Raw genomic sequence first — 20,776 nt, forward strand, 5'->3', positions numbered from 1 at the left:
ATAACATTTTCATGGAAATATGGCTAAAGTAGTAGCCACATTCCCTTGAAATTGTTGTAGTGGAACCGATTGTTAGTTTAAGTAGCATGATAGTGTTTTTTCTTTTCATCTATTATGTGGTATGAAATTAGTTTTGTGTTAACTGTTATGGAATCATGTAATGAACTTGTAAGAAATTAGTTATGTGTTAACTGTTGTTATTAGAATCATGTTGTGATGGGTGTTTATGAATCTAGCTATGATACCAAACTTAATTGCATATAAACTTTTGTATGGTCTTAAGTAATAATTATAAAAGGCTAAACCTAATGGTAATGGATGAAATAACAAGGAAAAGGAAAACACTGAAATTAAGTTCAGAATCAATTACTTACATGATTGTTTTAAACATGTAAGCAAACTAGAAAGAAAAGATAAATAACCATGCCATCATTTATCCTGTAAGTGATCTTTATTGTAGGAGTCATAATAACATGTTATCTAAAGTGAAATGCATAATATAACAACATAAGAGCTTAAAAAAAGACAAGATTAGCTAAAATAACTTGATGACACAGTGTGAAGAAAAAATAACAGAACAAAAAGTATGGAAAGACAACAAAGTTATTAGTTCTAAATTCTATTGATGTAAACAACCATGGATTCATATTTGATTTAATCTACCATCAAACTTACTTACTCTAAAAAAAGTACTTTATTAAATGAACTCAGAATAACTTGTGAAGCAAATAAGAAGTTGGCTTATTATTACCTCAATGTCTGTGATACGTATGATGGGAAATTAATATTGCTTAATGCACATTTTGTATCAATCTTGGTCTGAATTATTTTCCATAATCTCTTCATTAGCAGCATCTATCTACAACATCACAATGCATACTATTAATGAAAGTAGTAACTACCACATATAAAACCTGCAACTAAATGAAATTATGAATCAAATCTCCACTCTTGACAAATATTTTGGTTTGAGTAGAATATATTTTTGAAGTTGCTTATGTTTGAGGAACAAACTCTTTCATTCGGCTATATAACACATCAAGATGTGTTGCCATTAATATGGTTGTTACAACCATCACTAATTAGTATTTATTTTTCATAGGTTGGTTGGTGAACCTGCATTGCCTAGTGTAATTATATTATTCTGAGTCTTTAATTAATTTTAAGAATAATATGATAGTTGGTTTAAATATAAATTTGATACATGTCAATAAATAATATTATGTACTTACTAATAGGTACTAAAGTTGGATAGACATGTGAAAAAAAAAACACTACACAAAATTAAAAAAAAAAAACAATGCCTCAGACATAATAAAAGCAAGTTATTCAAAGAATTTAGTGAAAAATTTAAAAACCGAACAAATTCTGTCACTTTTAAACAAAGACTTTATGCATGTGTTCAAATTTAGAACCTTAATTTCCATTCAATACTTTCACTATGAGAAGTATTTAAATGAGAATGGAGTTTTTTTTTTTCTTTTATTTGGGAAGATAAATGAGAATGGTGTTGAGAGGCAGGTAGAACCTTGTGGTCTCTATTCCTTTGTCAGAAAAAAGATCTATAAAGGACTATAAGGGTCTGCCAACACAAACATATTCAAATTGACAAGATATATTTTTCTTGCTGTATGAGGTTATCCAACCCTCAATTTAAGGAAGCAATAAATACAACATTAACTAGACCAAAACGAAACCATTTTGGTTGAAAAGTTGAAGAATTTAGTTAGTCAAATCAAGATGGAATAGTGGTGACTAATGGAAAGGTAACAATCATTTCACAAATAGAGTTAGCCATGAACTAAATACTAAACTGACAAAATATCAAATGGAAATCATGTGCAATAACTGATAATCATAATGGAGAACTCTTTCAACATGTGTGTAGTAAGTGAATAACACATGGCATTATCCTATTTGTCATTGGCACAAAAATAAAATAAAAAAAATTGGTTGGAGATGGAATTTATGGCCTGAAAACATATATAAATAGGTGTTGGTGGCTCACTCTACTACCACCTCAAAAAAACCAATTTGCATTCCTAAACAAAATAACCATTAATTTCCATACAAAAATGTCTAACTTGTCACGAAACCTTTTTCCCCCATCAATTGTTAAGCAAGAGCCCTCTGATTCAGAGGATGTTCTGCCTAATGAGTATCCAACTTTGTACCCCCCATATAGAACTTTGCCGAGTTTTGAATCCCCTCCCCAATAACACCAACTTCAAACATCTGCAAGAAAGAATCAGATTCACCATCACCCCCACAAATAACACCAACTTCAACCATATGCAAGAATGAACAAGAATCACCTGCATCTGACTCCTTTGTGAAAAAGGAATCGAGTTCTCCAACCTCACCGCGAGTAAGGAAATATGGAAAAATGAAATCTCCAAGGAAAGGCAAGTGTAAATCTTGCCTTGCTAAGGAGGCTGACAATGTGAAACTGAAGTTCCTCCGTCGCAATGTGTCCACGAAATCTGAGAACCTTCGCTGTGCTGCACTTGATTGTAGAACAGTTGTATTCAAGATTCGCCACTCCTAGATCGGCTAAGTATTATTCTTAATGGAATACGCATACCGTTGCTGGAGACATCTTTGTGCATGCCGCCCATGCCAAAGAACCCAAATAAGTGATAACTATTGATCGAGGCATGGGATATAGACACAACCCTTTAGATGCCTAAGATAAATAAAAAGTACGTACTACTTAAAAACTATTGGTTTTCTATCAAGTTATTATATGAAGGGTGTAATATTAAGGTAGAAGTGAGTTTTGCTATGGTATTGACATTGGCAATGCAAGTTGGGTTTAGATAATATAATCGGTATTTGAAGCGGTGGGGTTGGACTATGAACACCACTTCATGAGAATGTACTTAAACTGAATAGAATTGTGCTGCTATGAGTCCACTTTCGGATAGCTTAATATAAAAAATTTTCTTCATCATTAATTTTGTCTTTCTCAATTAGAATGACAATTTACTTGACTTAATAATTTAATAACAATGTCATACAAAATACTTAACTAATAGTTGAATGCAATAACCTCTTACTAAGATTATTTAGATCAAATAATTTATTGACTTCTACTGTAAAAGTTAAACTTTAAACTTTTGGATAAATACACTTAACACCACAGTTGAGATATATGGGTATAAACAAATCTACACAAGTAAATGGGCCAAATCTACCGATATATGCACAGTATAACTAAAGCCCATGGAAGGACAACCCACTCATTACTCTATAAGAAGGAGGGGTGGGTGGAGACATAATATATTCTCACAATTACTCTGAAAGAAACTACAGTTCCAAAACAATGCCTTCCACTAGTATTCTCAATACAATTTTATTTCACTCAGATGATGTTAAGCTTGTTGCATTCAATATAGAGCCACAACAAACATAAAAGAACCGCATTCATTTCATTTTGGGGCAACTAACCAATTACGTAATGCAGTCATTCACCGGTTAGAGACTACATACCTTCCTCCTCCTCTTCGTAAGAAGATTATGTGTTCAATTTAACCTTCCAATATTAACTACAGCAGTACTCATGAATTTAGCCTTATTTACTTTTTTTTTCTGTGATATATAGCACATTTGAGAGATAAAATTTTGTTTCTAACACTTAGAAACAAATGTTGAAAAAATAATACAATTTTCATTTTTGTATAAGTCAAGAACCCATGCAGAAAACCCTCAATTTTTTTCATTTTATTTTATTTATTAGAGGAGTCTATAGAAAGTGTAAATCTTTCAATGTATTTTTATGGGACACTTAATAAGTCTTTAATATTTTATTTAATTTCAAAAGAGAGTTGTTAATATTTTGTTTTCAGATTTACCCATAGTAGAGTATTTAAAATGTATTCTTCAAATTCACATTCTTAAAGTGAAGGTGTGAAATCTATTCAAAAAAAAAAAGTGAAGGTGTGAAATACATATAGTTCTCTTTAAATAAAAATGGGGATATGGATAGTCAGATGTAGTATTGTAGCCGGATTCAATTAATTTTCTCATGGGTTACATTAAAAGAAGGCTACATAGGAAGTTTTCTCAACTTTATGAGAAAACTTGGACACTTTCTATCATTCTTTTCCATATAATCATAATATAGATTTCTCATAGTTGTCAGACAGTAAAATATATCAAAGTGCAAAAGACCAATGAATAGTTAAACAATCCACAGTTGCAAAGGACTTGTGGAAGTTAACCAATCCACAGTTGCACATATTAAAAAACAGTTTTATGTGCGATAAGTGAACTAGATGAATATGCACTACTAAATTTTATTTAGTCATTCTGAACTAGGTGAATATCATAGTGCACCATTGGCTACAACAAGGTAAGTAAAACGAGATTCACAGGGTGACCTTTATTTATTTATTTATTTTTATGCGTGTATTGTAGTTAAGATAAACCATTACCTACAATATATTCTATTCAGGTCTTCAACTCTTCGAAGCACCCTCAGAAAGTTTTAATATCTTAGTGAATTATAATATAGATATATTTAAAACAGAATCTGGAAAACGTTCAATCTTGCATGTAAAAATAGAATGGATTTCATAGTTTTGCAAAGAAGATAAACTATGTTAAATTTTCATTTCCACTACAGTCCTTACAAATGTAATTTCATGGAGGACACCGCACCACCCCAAATAGATGATGAATCATTTAGTTGTTGGTTAAGCCTAATCAATCAACTCGAAATCAAAGAAAGAACCCAGGGACCTGACAAAAGAAGATCTACTCAACAAATCGCTACCAACTAACAGCCTATGGGAAGCTTTTTACTATAGCTACTCAAGGTGGATTGGATTCAGTGTTAGAAAACATGACGTTAGAAAGGACACTGAAAACAATGAATGGCAGCGTGTTTGGGTTTGCTCAAGACAGGGAACACGAAAAAATAAGTGGATAAACTTGGAAAATCGAAAAAGAATAGCTAAACCAATAACAAGAGTGGGTTGCCCAGCACGTATACGAGTCAATTTGGACAGGTCAAACAATACATGGGTTGTGAGAGACTTTGAGCCACACCACAATCACAACTTAGTGTTGCCCATAGAAAACCAATTCCTAAGATCCAACAGGAAGGTAACCACAGAAATTGGTGAGCAAGTTATGTCTATGAGAAGATCCGGGATACGAACTTGTCACATACTAAATCATTTGGCACAAGAAAGAGGTGGTCAGGATTATGTCCCTTTCCAAAGTAGAGACCTTTATAATTGGATTGGTGATAAGGCAAAATCGACTGAAACAGAAACCGACTCTGAGGGAGCATTAGGATATTTGGAATGTCTTGCAAGAAAGGATGACCAATTCTATGGAATCTACAGCATAGACGACCAGACAAGGCTAGCAAATCTTTTTTGGTGTGATGGAATTTCAAGGCGAGATTACCAAACTTTCGGAGATGTTTTGGCTTTTGACACGACTTACAAGACAAATGCTTACAAGAAGCCATTATTGATCCTTGTTGGTGTGAACCACCACTTTCGAACAACGGTCTTTGGACTTGCTTTACTATGTGACGAGAGTGCCTCAACATTTATATGGGTTCTACAGTGCTTCCTTGATGCGATGTATAACAAACCACCTTCAGTAGTTATCACGGATGGTGACAAGGCAATGCGAGAAGCCATTAATGTTGTAATGCCAAATGCGGTACACCGGTTGTGTGCTTGGCTTATATCAACCAATGCCTCAAAAGCAGTCCCAAATCCCTCTTTCAAAACAGCCATGAATCACCTCTTGTATCATTACTATTTTCAGGAAGAAGAGTGGGAACAGGAGTGGAAATCAGTTATGGAGAAATTCATTCGCAAACAAATGGTTGGTGTCAAAGCTCGATGAAACAAAGAGAAATTGGGCAGAAACTTTTCTTCGCGGTCATTTTATGGCTGGATCAAGGACAACTCAAAGATCAGAGTCAACTAATTCATATTTGAACCAATTCTTGTCAAGTAAACTCAAGCTAAGAGACTTTATTGGTCAAATTGATAATGCATTACAAAAGATACGACACAATGAGCTTGAAGATGACTTCAAAAGCAACCACTCATCACCCCATATTCCACGGGACGTGTTGAGTGTGTACCATGAACAATTTGCAACGTACTACACAAGGAATATGTACGATAAGGTGGCGGAGCAAATAAAAGACAGTCTATTTTACAAAGCAAAGGAAATTGATAGAACCACTGACTCTCGAGAATTTTATTTGGAAAGATTTCCTACTGGTTTGGTACGTCACTCGGTGACCTTGAATGAAATAAACAACCACATGAAGTGCACTTGTTTGCTTTTCGAGACAGATGGGATAGCGTGTAGGCACTTGTTCGCTGTCATGAAAAATGAAAATATTCAACTAATTCCTCCGTCACTAATAAAGGACCGTTGGAGAAAGGATGCAAAGACAAGAATAAATCTAAATGTCACTCCCCATTTAAGGGTGCCCACAGATGTATTGCAAACCACAAGATGGGGAACTTTGACGTCCGCATTCAATTGTATGGCCCAATATGCAACAAAACACGAGGACACTTACGAGGATGCGAAAAAAGAAATAATAGCATTGACATCCAAATTCAAAAATTTGTGTCAACAACGTCAAATTATTATTAATGATGATGAAATAACTACCACAAGAGGGGAATACATACAACGGAGAATTGTACAAGACCCAGTTATAGTTAAGACAAAAGGTCGTGAGGCAAAAAAAGGCAAAGCAAAAGAAAATGACAACACTATTGAAGAAGATTTTTCGAGGAAGCAAAAAAGGTGTCGCCTTTGCAATCAATTGGGCCAACAACAGGTCAACTTGTTCATACAAAGAAGACCCTTTGAAAAACACAGAAGATACATCCCTTCATGTTTAGCGAGCCCCAACCAATCGATACTAACAACTTTTACAACAATAAGGTTGATCGAAACAATTAGGAGGCTCAATTCACACACAACAACGACTCAAGCACATTCCCAACCTACAACCATTTTATATGTGCTGTTATAATCAGAGTTTCATTATGTATGAACTAATTATCAAAAAAATCTTGTGCAAACTTATATTTTGGTTATTGAATCGTGGTTTTTTAGTTTTTAACCTATCTTCTTGGTTATTGATAATGCTGAATTTATGATTTATATTTTCATTATAACTTTAACTTCTCATCTATTATTTGATTATCAACAATCAAATTCATTTCATTAATGCAAATCAATGCAGATATATATATGTATATTCTATACACAGCCAACTTATTATAATGGACTCTATTATTAATTTTTTTGTCATTATTTTTGAAAAAGTGACAAATATCATATGTGTTGGACTAACCTCCAAATTTTATTAATGACCCTCACTTGTGGTGGAGGATAACCGTTTCACAAGCTAGGCTATATAATTTGAAGCACAAAAGCATTAAAATAAAGCTAAATAATACCTATACATTACAGCCATATGGGGGCTAATGTAATGAGCTATATCCATTTCTTCATGAGTTGATAATGTATGAGCTTCTCTTGTTGACCAATCATTGCTTTTAAGAGATTCTTCAATGCTGCCCATTGTATTTACTAATATGTTCATTGTTGGGGCACCTCCAGCCTAAGCAGATAAATACATATTAAGAACAAATCATTGAATCTAACTTTTTGTTAAAAAGAATACACAAATTTACAATCATTGAATCCAACATATGCTGAATGACAGTTTCTACTCTACTCTACTCTTTGAATAATCTTTTGAGCTGCAAACAATAAAAAGTCTTCCTGTAAATAAAACGATTACTCAATAATTAAACAAAAAATACCTTTTCAATGATCTCAGCACCAATTTGCTTGTCAAAATTATCAAATGTAATTTTAAAGGAAGGAATCAGTTCTGAAAGATGTACATATACGGCGCCACCACTGTGCACTACTCCTTCATCCATAGCAGCAAATGTGGCATTTTTTGCATCTTCAATTCTGAGTTTTCGATCTTCAAGTTCTATTTCAGTGTGTGCTCCTACCTAAACCAAATACACATCGCATGCTTGAGTAAACACACATATACATATTTGATGCAAAACATATTCATAGAATAATATTGAAATGTTAAACATCAAAACAAACTGAATCCTCCATGATAAACCTGTAAACCCATTGCTGAAAAAAGTACCATTTCTATTTCTGTTCAAACAACATTTTCTCATTAGGTATTTATTTTTCTTTTTAAACTTGCATTTCTTTGATCCAAGTAGCACTTTGCTTAAAACTTTGCAAACGATGAAAAGTATCAACAAAAGTATAATCACAAATGATAGACTCCCTGGTACCAACAGAAGCAATAGGCAGAATATAGAGAGATGTCCGTGAGTTACCTCCTTCCATATTTATTAAAAGTACACACTAATGGCAGAGGAAACCGTAGCTCTATCCCTAGATTTTAATATGAACTGAAAATAAAGATGTAAAATTGTACCACATGACTAACTTAGAAATAGATCTTCATGTTACCACATGACACTTTTCAACAGACTTTAGTTTTTTAATGTGAGCCACCCAATACATTTTAACCATATCCCATAACAACTAAAACATCCTGTCTAAAGCTTCAAAACTATATAATTCTACCCCTTATACATTGCGAACCTATAGCAACTTCAAACAAAGCCTTCCACTGATTGGGCCAGACTCAAAGTCAGAGACAATTAGAAACCCTGAGTAAAGCCCCTAATGTATTGATACAAATACAAATATACTTCTAGTCTTTTTTTTTTCGGAAAAGAGAAAGAGATCAGTTGTCTTACACTACCTCCACCCCAGTACATACTTCTTGTCTCTAAGTTGTGGATAATCACCCTCGCCGCCCGATACAGCGCACCCGTACCGAGACCCGGCGCACCACTATTCCAAACATCGTCATGATCCTTATCAATTGGCTGCTGATGATCACTCGGGGCGGAGACGAGCATTTCAGAGAGGATAGGGATAACTTGTGGGAGAGAGAGAAGAGACAACACACCTTCAAATCAAATACAATATAGCTTAAAGAAAATACAACTCAACAATAAAAGAAATTTCCATAAATACCCCTAACTATATACATAATTTCGAAAAAATAAAAAAAACTAAATTTTTATATTTTTTAACCCTACAAAACGGTGTAGTTTAAGGATTGGAATAAGTTATATGCAAGTATGTAACCTAAAGAACCGGTACTTTTTTCTTTGTCTTACATGAGGTATGCCAAACCTCAAACCTCAAGTGAGGTTTTATATAAAAGCCCTTATAGTAATGGTAGTATTGCTCATTTCTATCTTTTATGTTCATTTTTATTTACTTTTTGTTAAATGATATATAGGTTTAGTCATGCTCTCCCTATGTGTCAAAAATTAATAAAAGTAATATTAATGTTCATTTCCTTCACTATCACCTCCATCTCCATCTCTATCTCTTTGTCATTATTTTTACTAAAAATATATAGGATTAGTCATGCTCTTTCTATGTGTTACTATTTAGTAAAAATAATATTGATGTTTAGTTTTATATTTAATCTTTTATTGCATTATTGCTTGATGTATGATGTCATTTCTAGGTTCTACATAAGATTAAATTATTTCTTTTATTTTTAAGAACTTGTATACTCAAAATATAATGAACTTTAATGTTACATCATTTGTGTCAACTTAATGAATCAAAGGTACAAAATAGCTAAACAAGCATATGGATGATTCTTGAAGCCTTTCTCTCTTTTATTATTGATTACACCTTTATTTGCTTTCCTTTAATATTTATTACCAAAACAAAAATCCTCAAACTCTTTTGGTTACTTATTTGTTACTTTTTATTAACCTTTTGTTTTTATTTTTCTACTAACGCTTTTGTCCATAATCACTTCCCTGTGGAATCGACCGCCCGATCTATACTACAACCACCGCTAGTGGAAGTCACATTTTAGGCGTTAAACAGATCTTATCCGATCCGCACCTATACAGATAGTGACCATGTCTACTCTGATACAGTTCAAGATTGATGAGCAAAAAATAGCCATCATCTTGAGGGGGAATGTTGTGGACATTGTCCCACATAGAATAAATGGTAGAGAATTGAGCCATATATAAGAATATGGGCTACTCCACTCATTGTCAATTAGTTTTGAGATGGAACCCCATGATCCGAACAAAAATAAGCGAGCAAATGGTAGGGCCTGTGATAAGGTGATTCAAGATTGGTTTGGTTTTGAGATGGAACCCGATGATTCTCAACATGGTATCAGAGTCATATCCCTAGCGGGCTTTCGATCCACACCTATCCAGATTGTTAGCCAGCCGCACGAGATCCAGATGGTGCAAAGATGCCTGAGATCCAAACAAAAATAAGCGAGCAAATGGCAAGGCCTATGATAAGGTGATTCAAGATTGGTGAGCAAAAATAGCCACCATCTTGAGGGGGGATATTGGAGAACATTGTCCCACATGGATTAAATGTAAAAGTATTGAGCCATATATAAGAACATGAGCTACTCCACTCATTGTCAATTGGTTTTGAGATGGAACCCCATGATTCTAACACATCTCAATGTTTTGCCACATAATATGTCCACCTCACCAAACATCCTTTGAAGTTTTACCTTCATGTAAAACCTGTTTTATTTAGATCGAGAAAATCGTACGGTTTTATGAAACCATGTGCTATAGCTCAAATTCGTGACAATTAAATCCAATTTTTTTATTATTTTTGTATTTGTAATAGTGAGAAAAGAAAGCCCGGAGATGCTCTTATGTCCATCAACTTGAGAAGTCTATGCCTCCACCTCATTTTCTCCGCAAACTTTTATTACCTGTCTCTTCAAACTTTTATGGGTAACATTTCTTACTTATCCAACCACTATTTATAGTATAAAGTGGTGAGCTTAAAAAAAAAAACAAAAAAAAAAAAGAGAATGGCTTGATGAGAATTTGTTTATTGAGATTAATTAATTAATACTATAAATGAGTTTTGTTTTAATATTGAATAGAAAATTGAAAGTTAAAAAAAAATACATAATAATGCTCTATAGGTTACGTTTCATTTGTTATTATTATCATAAATTAATAGACATAATGTCAAAACACCTTAGTTATCATTATAACTAAATACATATAATGCCAAAACACTTATATGCAAAATATACATATTTTTTTAATAATTTTTATAAATACTATTTATCTTTATAGTAAAAGCCTAAAAAAAAAAAAATTAGCCTATAGCCCATTTCAACTCAGGGTCGGCCCTAGGTGCAGGTTTAGGTTATTTTTTCAAACCAAGCCGCATATGCAATTAATTTTCGTAATTTTTCAAACTGTAACTGCGCTGCAAGACCTTAAAACCATAAAAACCTCTCGCAAAAATACGGTGCGATATAGTTTCGATAGTTTACACTAACATCATTATCAAACATTAAAATAAAAATTAAAAATTAGTCTAATAAAGTTTCAACAACTAAATAAAAAAAATAGATTATATAATTAATTATTAAATTATTAATTAACATCATAACATATATATTAATTAAATTATTATATTAAATTCTCTCTAAAAAAATTATATAATATACATATATATTTTATATTATATTTTATATATATCAATAATAATATGTTAATAATAAGAAGTTAAGAAAAACATGAGGATAATTTATATGAATGTTCCTTAATTTTAATTGTATGATTTAGACTTTATGGGCTCGTTTGGAACGTCGTAATAGATCGTATTGTATTGTATTGTATTGTATTATATTAAATTGGATTATATATCATATTTTTATATAATACTATGTTAAACTTTAATTTATATTAAAATATTATATATTTAGGTGTTCATAAAAATTAATATCACATATAGTTTTACATAAAAATATTACATAAAATACAATTTAATATAATACCATACAATATAATACGGTGTAATATGCCATACCAAACGAATCCATATGAGTTGCTTAAAAATAGAAATCTTACTATAAAAATTTGTATTTTTGTAATATATAATGCGGTGCGGTTAGAACGGCTATTATTAAATTCAAAACTACAAAGTTCATCACACTGCGTGGTTTGGTGAAATGCAAACTGAAACCATACTACAAAAGATTTTAAACCGTATTTTCAGTGTAGTGTGATGCAGGTAGTTTGGATGGGGTGGGCATTTGATCAACACCCTATTCAGCATGGTTGGTAAAGATATATTGAGAAATGCTAAACGGCACCAATAGTGCTTAGCACCCTCCTATGTGTCAATATTGCTATTGGTCTAACTAAGTATCGGGTCCCATATAATTTAATATAATAGCTTTTAGGGAGTATCACTAACCAATCGCAACGTGACATGTCACAAAGGTGCTAGTGTCTAATAGCAAAATGCTCAGACATATTAACCCAACTAAACCGGCCAGCAAATCATGACAAGGGAATATTCAATTTATTGGTGCTGCTCTCTTCTGCTGACATGTGGCAAAGCAAATGTGCCCTGTAAGTGTATGGTGGACGAATGAGGAACGGAAGAAAAGTTCTGAGAAAAAGAGAGAAAACTATATAAAAAACCAACCCCAGTTGGCCTAGCTAAAGAAATTTGATCTAAAAGTCAACGAAGCAAAAAATAATGGCATCGACCACCATTCCAAAGCTGGGTTTGGGTTCCTCCACAGGCCTGAGGAGCATCCCTGTAATTGGTCTTGGAACAGCTTCAAACGACAAAGACTCAATTCCCCTTAAAAATGCAGTCTTGGAAGCTATTAAGCTTGGCTACACACACTTTGACACGGCCTCTGTATATGGGTCAGAACAGGGTCTTGGGGAAGCCATAGCTGAAGCTCTAAAACTTGGCCTTGTTGCTTCTCGAGATGAACTTTTCATCACTTCCAAGCTTTGGATTACTGATAACCACCCTCATCTCGTTCTCCCTTCTCTTAAAACATCACTTGGGTAATTCAGTTTTCACTTTCAAATTATTATGTGTATCCCCTTTTGTTCTTTCTTTTAATTTATTTTATTCTTGTTGTTGTTGATTATTAGGAATCTTCAGCTAGAGTACCTTGATTTGTATCTGGTACACTCGCCCATAAGTGCAAAGCCAGGGAGGGCTGTATTTCCCACTGATGAAAAAGACCTAATGCCAATGGATTTTAAATCTGTATGGGAAGCCATGGAAGAATGTCAAAGACTTGGCCTCACTAAGTCCATTGGTGTTAGCAATTTCTCTTGCAAGAAGCTTCAAAACATTCTCTCTTTTGCTACTATCCCTCCCTCTGTCAACCAAGTTCGTATTATTACACCTATGTATAACATATATATAAGTAAGTATTAATGGCTAAGTAGTAAACAATCTTATTTTGTAGGTGGAAATGAACCCAACTTGGCAACAAAAAAAGCTAAGAGAATTTTGTGGTGATAATAATATTGTTGTGACTGCCTACTCACCATTAGGAGCTAAAGGAGCTAGTTGGGGTACCAATCAGGTTTGGGATAATCAAGTGCTTATAGATATAGCCAAAGCTAGAGGAAAGACTGTTGCTCAGGTACATCTATATCTATATATTATAATGAATTTATAGCTAATAAAATTACCATGAAAATTGGTAATGATATATATGGTTATGCTATGTAGGTTAGTCTTAGGTGGATATATGAGCAAGGGGCAAGTGTTGTGGTGAAGAGTTACAACAAGGAAAGATTGAAGGAGAACCTTGACATATTTGATTGGGAACTAACAGAGGATGATCTTCACAAGATTAATTTGATTCCACAGAACAGAACTAGTCTTTGTGAGGGTTTTGTTTCACCTGAAAATGGTCCCTACAAATCACTTGAAGAATTCTGGGATGGAGAGATCTAATCTCTTTGTGAATGTTTGTACATTTATGTATCAATTTCCTAGTTTCTTGGTGTGTTTGAATAAAAGGTTCATGGCTATGTTTGACTTCATATTCCAATTTGCTATAATAGTTCTCCTATAACTATTTAGATATTAATTGATGTAGTTAAAGTACGGATTCGGATATATATATATATATATATATATATATATATTTATATGTATTTTGAAAATAAACGTAGTAATGCATTAAATAAAACAACAAAATTAGACCTCGCGGTCATTACAAAGCAGGTTCTCCGGCAAAGAGGAGACCGGAATACAGCCATACATCTAGTGGATAAACGCCTACTTAGCCACATTATGGGCAACATAGTTACAAGATTTACTAACATTTATAAAGTTACAACTAATAAAAGAAGGAGAGGACCTAGTACAAAACGAGACATAGTTCTTAAGTGCCCAATGAGACTCCTTCCCATTGAGAGCATTGATAGCTAATCTCGAGTCACTCTCGATAATAATAAACTTAGAACCTAACTCCATCGCTACAAAAATAGTTAAACAACATGCCGTTGCGATGCAATTTTTACCATAAAATAATAATAATGTATATATAAATTTTGATAATAATAATAATAATAATAATAATAATAATAATAATAATAATAATAATATTATAGTTATATATTATATAGAAATAAGTTATATAAATGTAAAATATAGTTTAATTTGTTAAAAAATTACTTTAATAGTGTGTTAACTTGTGATGTAAATATGTTAAATAACAAAAAGTAATTTAAATTTAGATCACAATGTAGCATGATGCAAAATTTGTATCACAATAAATATTATACTTTTATATTTATCATTATATCATTTTTAATATTTTATTGTTAAATTTTAGTTAACATGCTTACATTATTATTATTATAATTATTATTTCCTTATCAAAATTTATATTTACATTATTATTATTTTATAGTAAAAATTGCGAAAATCGTACCACACTATACCATTTTTTGTAGTGTGATTTTTGCGGTTTTTTAATTTCGCGGTGCATGTGCGGATTGGTTTAGAAAAACAGTCAAAGCTTGTACCACTCATACCGCGAACAGTAATTTATAGGTGTTGAAGATGGAGGCTTCGTTTGTATTTTCAAGTGTATACAGTATAAAAGAAAAAAAAAAAAAACTAAGGTGTAAGATAGTATTTTTATAAAAGTTCCCGTGCGATAGTAAAAATATAAAACTACCTGCAAAATTTAATATCTTTATAAAAGGGAAATTTTTAATAATATACGTAATATTAAAAATAATAACAAAAGTAACCTCATCATTTAATTGGTCCTAATAGAGCCTGTTATACCGAAATCTAAATAAACGTTCCTTTTTATATTTTTGTTTTGTTTAATTGATGCTATCTTATTTCTCTTTCAGTCTTGTTTTGTTTTTCTTCTTTTTTCTTTTTCTTTTTTTTTTTTTTTATGAGCAAAATATATTTATTTTTATAATTTTTTATTAATTTATTCTCTCTAAATTTTATTATTTCAAAAATCTTTTTAAGTTACACTTTTAATTGTTTTAACTCAAACATAATATCATTATAATTTATTTTTTAAAGTAATTATTTTAATAAGACGTATATATTTTTTTATCTATCACTAAAAAAGATGACTAAAATGAAAAGAAACATTTTAATCTTTTTTTTTTTTATGCTAACCAAACTTTTAATTAACAAAAATGTATAGATTAATTTTAGTTACTTATTTCTATGAGTTATTCTTAAAATAATTGTTTCAATTTTAAATTCTAATATAATATTTTATAATATAAGATACATATGTGTTACTTCTTTTAAGCAACTTTTGTATTTTATTCCAACTCAATTAAGAATATAATGAGCTATAATAGATATAGGGAAATTTACATGGTATACTAACTTTTGCTATTTTTTTACAAAAATACTGCCAGGCGGTATTTTTTACTTTTTTACTGTATTTTTTTATAAGTTTCATACTGCAATATACTGTGTTAAGTTTTCACCGGTGTTCTACTAGTGTTTTACTAGTGTTCTACTGTTGTTTTGAGTTAAACTGCTTTGTGTTTTACTGGTGTTTTATAAAAATACAGTATTTTTGAAAAAAAATTCGTGTGACAGTATTTTTGTAAAAGTTAACCCAAATTCCAGTATTTTTGTAAGTTTCCCTAAATATAAGAATTACAAAATAATTCATTAATAAAATTAGTATTGTCTTCTTCTTTTTATATTGTAACTCATTTTAGGATTTTTAAGATACCATTTTATTTCTTAAGTCTTTATTTTTAAAAATCTATCAAAATGACCCTATAAAAAAAATCTATTTAGGTACTATGTGGTAACTTTAAAACTTTTTAGTAATTTATAAGTCCGTTACTTATTCAAAATATGTTACATTACTTTTTTTTTTTTTTTTGTCTTTCATGTTAATTGTTAATGTTTAAAAAATTAATAATTATAATTAAATATGAAAAGTTACTATTGAGTAATAATATATATACATATAAAATGTTACCTTTAAGCTTATTATTTTTTTTATTTAAAAAAAGGCTTATTATTTTATGATGTTTAAGTTACTATTTGATACCTTTAAAAATTATTTTAGATTTATTGAAATTGTTTTATAAAATAACTATATAGACTTAAGAAGAATACAATTTAATAACTTTTAAATGTTAAATAATAAAATAAATATTAATAACTTATAAATTGGCTGGTTTATTAAGTTTTGTTAAAAATTTAAAATTTAATTATTTTTTTATGTAATTAAATAGAAAAAGAAACTAAGAAGTTATACTTGTTTTCAATGATCTTGCTCGGTAAAAGCGACAAAATATATACTTCCTACATATTAAAATGTAAGTTGATATTGTACAATTCTTGAGTCCAAATAATTAATAATGTGGCTGAAAAAGGTTTTTAAAGTTTTGAAAAAAAAAATAAAAAAAAAGAGGAAGAGAGAGAATGTGTGAATAAATGGACGTTCAAAAAAGAAAGAAAAAAAAAAGAAGTGAATGATCTCTCGGTATTCCACCGGAGAATTAATAGATTATTATAAAATGATCGTTATTTTCCAATAATTAAATACTACCGGTCATTTGTATAAATAATTTTTTATTTTTGTTAGTGGGTGTAAATTCCCCTTTATAAAATGCCCTTTCTTACACAAAAGTGAGTGGGCTTACTGTAGGAACAATAATAATAAGTGGGCCTATCCATGAAGGAGAGCTTAATTGGATCTGTTGAAAATGAAGGCCCATTTTCTGTAAAGCCCAATGTGGAAACCGAAGAGATGCTGTTTTCTAATTTTTCAGTCCCAAAAACGAAAGGACGCTTTCTGATTTCGTTGTCTCCATCCCATCCCATCCCATCTCATATCTCATATTCATATTAGTCTTTTAAAACCCTAAACAAATAACGCAGTTGTCTATATCTGGACCAACATCATCACCTACAAGATTTCAGAAAATGTCTATTTATATTTTCCATACAGCTTACCATCTACATTCATATAATTAATTTTTAAGTGTTTTCAATGCAACAAACAACTAAAAAGAAATATTAAAAAGAATCTATGTGTTTAGCACCATTTAAAATGTGATATTGTTATTGGTATAATTAAGTATTGAGTCTCATACACTTAAATGTGATATCGTTACTTATATAATTAAATAATTAAGTATTTACTCTTATATAATTTAATTTGATAACTTTTTTGTAAAATATCACTAAATATTTATAAGTTACAACTTCCTCAAAATAATATTGTTTTAATTTTTTTTTTTACATAAATACTTACTAATAATTATTTTTTATACTAATTATTCTTCGATATATTTTCGCACATTTTTTCTACAATTTAGTACATTTTTTTTTTGTTTTTATCAAAAAACTTAAATTTTATGTTATGTTTATTTATATTATATATATTTTTTTAAAATTTAATGTGACAATATTTATAATTAAAATAAATTATATATTAAATAATAATGTGTGAAATTATAATTATAGTAGGGAAATTTATATGGTATACTAACTTTTGCTATTTTTTTACAAAAATACTGCCTGGCAGTATTTTTTACTTTTTTACTGTGTTTTTTTATAAGTTTCATACTGGAGTATACTGTGTTAAGTTTTCACTGGTGTTCTACTGGTACTTTACTGGTGTTCTATTGTTGTTTTGAGTTGTTCTGTTTTGTATTTTACTGGTGTTTCATAAAAACACAGTATTTTTGAAAAGATTTTTGTGTGACAGTATTTTTGTAAAAGTTAACCTAAATTCCAGTATTATTGTAAGTTTCCCTTATAGTATTTGTTAAGAGTGTTATATTATTGAAGTATTTTTAGAAGTAAAAGTACTAAAAATAATATATAAAGAAAATAAAATAAAATATTATATTTTTAAATGTTACAAAATTTTTTAACATATTTAAAAATAATACTATTAAAAATATTTTAATATAATTTAATTTAATAATTATTACAAAAAAAAATCGTTAATAATTTATAATAGAGAAATGTTAAAGGGCACTCTAGCACTTTCCTATGTTAGTATTGCTATTGGTCCAACTAAGTATCGGATCCTATATAGTTTAATATAATAGTTCTTAAGAAATATCATTAGCCAATCTTAACGTGACATGTCAAGAAAGCATTAGGCACTAATGGTGCCTAATAGCGCAATGCTTTACAATATTTGATAGTGGTGTTAGATAATCTCTAATGTACGTTAGCCAATCCTACTTTTAGAAGTTCTATGATCAGTACCATGGTCGGCCATTTTCGCTTATTACTTTCTCATCATCCATAATATATACATACATACATATATATTATTATATATACTTTGACCTAACTAGCTTATTAATTACTTTCTCAGTACCATGTCTTTTGCTATATAGTATATATAGTTTGACTTAGGTTGCTTATTTTCCCATTCAATATATATATTATACAATTAATTAGTTTATATATACAACCAGAGATGAACAGGGTTAATTATATGAATCACATGACTCGTAATTTAAAGAGAATAGTGTTATTTTTCACGTTGGCGCCTTTGGGGAGAAACACGATTATAGTTCACCCACCAAATTTACTAATTAATTAATAACAAATAATTATATAGAACCATACAGAACAAAGACATTTCAGTTGTGAAACATTGTTATTTGATACTAATAGTTTTCCTTTATTTGGGATAAGCTAAGTGCTCCAAAACAAAAATTTATTACTTAGTTTGCTTGTTGGAAGAGACTCTAAACCAGAGATCGTTTGTTCAAGTTTGACTTAATCACTAATGGTAATTGTTTATTAGTTTTGTGAGAGGAGTTGGAGACACACTGCCATCTCTTCTTCGGGTGTAGGTATACAGTACATAAATTCTTGTGAAAGGTTTGTGATTTGGCTGGGTTAAATACCCATTAAAATGATTTCACTACAAGAAATGTCACTTTTACCAGCACAGTTTGCTACTGCGCTGGTAAAAATAACTTTTACCAGCGCATTTCGCAAACTGCGCTGGCAAAGAGATCAAAGTTTTACCAGCGTATATTTGCAGTGGCTAAAATCTTACTTTTACCAGCACATTTACGCGTTGGGAAAAGTCTTTTTTGTCAGCACTTTTTATTTTATGCTGGCAAAAGTTCTAATACCAACATTGATTTGCCGACCCCCTTTTGCCAACACATCATAGGTAAATTCTATTTTACCAGCGCAACACCAACTTTTGCCAGCATAAAAATGTGCTGGCAAAAGTAACATTTCTTGTAGTGTTTAGATAGCTGCCTGATTGGAAGTGTAGAAGAACGAGATGTAAGTGTGGAGTCTATAGTTTTGAATGCTTTGGTTTACAATATTTAAAAGGCTAGGAATAATACCTTTTGGAATAGCCAAATATATATTGTACTTTTTATTGTAAATAGAAGGGTAATTAGTGGCATAAGTACCTAAAGTTTAAGGTTTGTAAGCGGCATGAATCCAAAGATTTTTTTAGTGGCATAAATATTTAATATTTATAAAACTGTAATTTTCTTCTAGTTTCATTAGTACAGTCTCTGTTATTATTCTAAACAGGGCACATATAAGACTCAGATTCTAGATTATTTAGTTTGGACAGAAATATGTAGTATCATTTGCTTTTAAATCTTTTTTTAATATATAAATTTAAAACGGAACTTGTATTGACGAAAATAGAGAAAAATTACAATTTTATAAACATTAGGTACTTATGCCGCTAAAAAAAATCATTAAGCTTATACCGTTTATAAACTCTAAACTTTAGGACTTATGCCGCTAAAAAAAATCATTAAGCTTATGCCGTTTATAAACTCTAAACTTTAAGTACTTATGCCGCTATTTACGTTAAATAGAATTCAAAAATAATTTTGTACAAAACTTTCTCATTTTGAAAGAGAGAAAGCTAGTATTATTCTTATCATTTGATATTGATTGGTTCAATAATTTAAATACTAGTTATGCCTTGAATTGTAATCAAGTATAAAATTTAATTTGCAATAAAAGTTTTACTAAAAAAGGCTTAGTCTTTTAGCATTTCTCTTATCATTTGGGGTACTAATTATTCTTTAATAATAATAATAATAATAATATCACTGCTACAATATTACAGATGTATTTTTTTTTTTCGAAAAGAATGCATGCAGCTAGCCTTAATTTTCTCTCGCACGCCTACCTCCTCTTTTTCGATCTCCATGCATGATTGGCCCATGCACATATATTCGATCTCCACACTCTTCTCATTCTCATATATAATAATTAAAATTAATGCTTATATATATAAATACATTATCTAATTAATTAGTTTTGCATATGTTAGTAAAAATAAAAATGTTTTTTTAATTATATACACATATAACAAAGTCAACTG

At 30.5% G+C, this 20,776-nt stretch overlaps 3 protein-coding genes across 3 annotated transcripts; all 3 read left to right on the forward strand.

The window, feature by feature from the left end:
* Positions 1 to 5,136: 5,136 nt before the first annotated feature.
* LOC133036745 (protein FAR1-RELATED SEQUENCE 5-like) lies at positions 5,137 to 5,871 on the forward strand. The gene has a single exon (XM_061113476.1). It carries the CDS (start codon positions 5,137 to 5,139, stop codon positions 5,869 to 5,871), a length of 735 nt encoding a protein of 244 aa, XP_060969459.1.
* A 43-nt stretch (positions 5,872 to 5,914) lies between these two features.
* On the forward strand, positions 5,915 to 7,030 carry LOC133036746 (protein FAR1-RELATED SEQUENCE 5-like). The gene has a single exon (XM_061113477.1). The coding sequence runs from the start codon at positions 5,915 to 5,917 to the stop codon at positions 7,028 to 7,030; it is 1,116 nt and encodes a 371-aa protein (XP_060969460.1).
* Positions 7,031 to 12,489: 5,459 nt separating this feature from the next.
* LOC115712787 (non-functional NADPH-dependent codeinone reductase 2-like) lies at positions 12,490 to 14,004 on the forward strand. The gene is made up of 4 exons (XM_030641146.2): positions 12,490 to 12,962; positions 13,053 to 13,296; positions 13,376 to 13,555; positions 13,645 to 14,004. Exons 1-4 carry the CDS (start codon positions 12,640 to 12,642, stop codon positions 13,870 to 13,872), a joined length of 975 nt encoding a protein of 324 aa, XP_030497006.2. The 5' UTR covers positions 12,490 to 12,639; the 3' UTR covers positions 13,873 to 14,004.
* The last annotated feature ends 6,772 nt before the right edge of the window (positions 14,005 to 20,776 follow it).

Source organism: Cannabis sativa, chromosome 4 (assembly GCF_029168945.1).
Source record: "Cannabis sativa cultivar Pink pepper isolate KNU-18-1 chromosome 4, ASM2916894v1, whole genome shotgun sequence".
NCBI lineage: Eukaryota > Viridiplantae > Streptophyta > Magnoliopsida > Rosales > Cannabaceae > Cannabis > Cannabis sativa.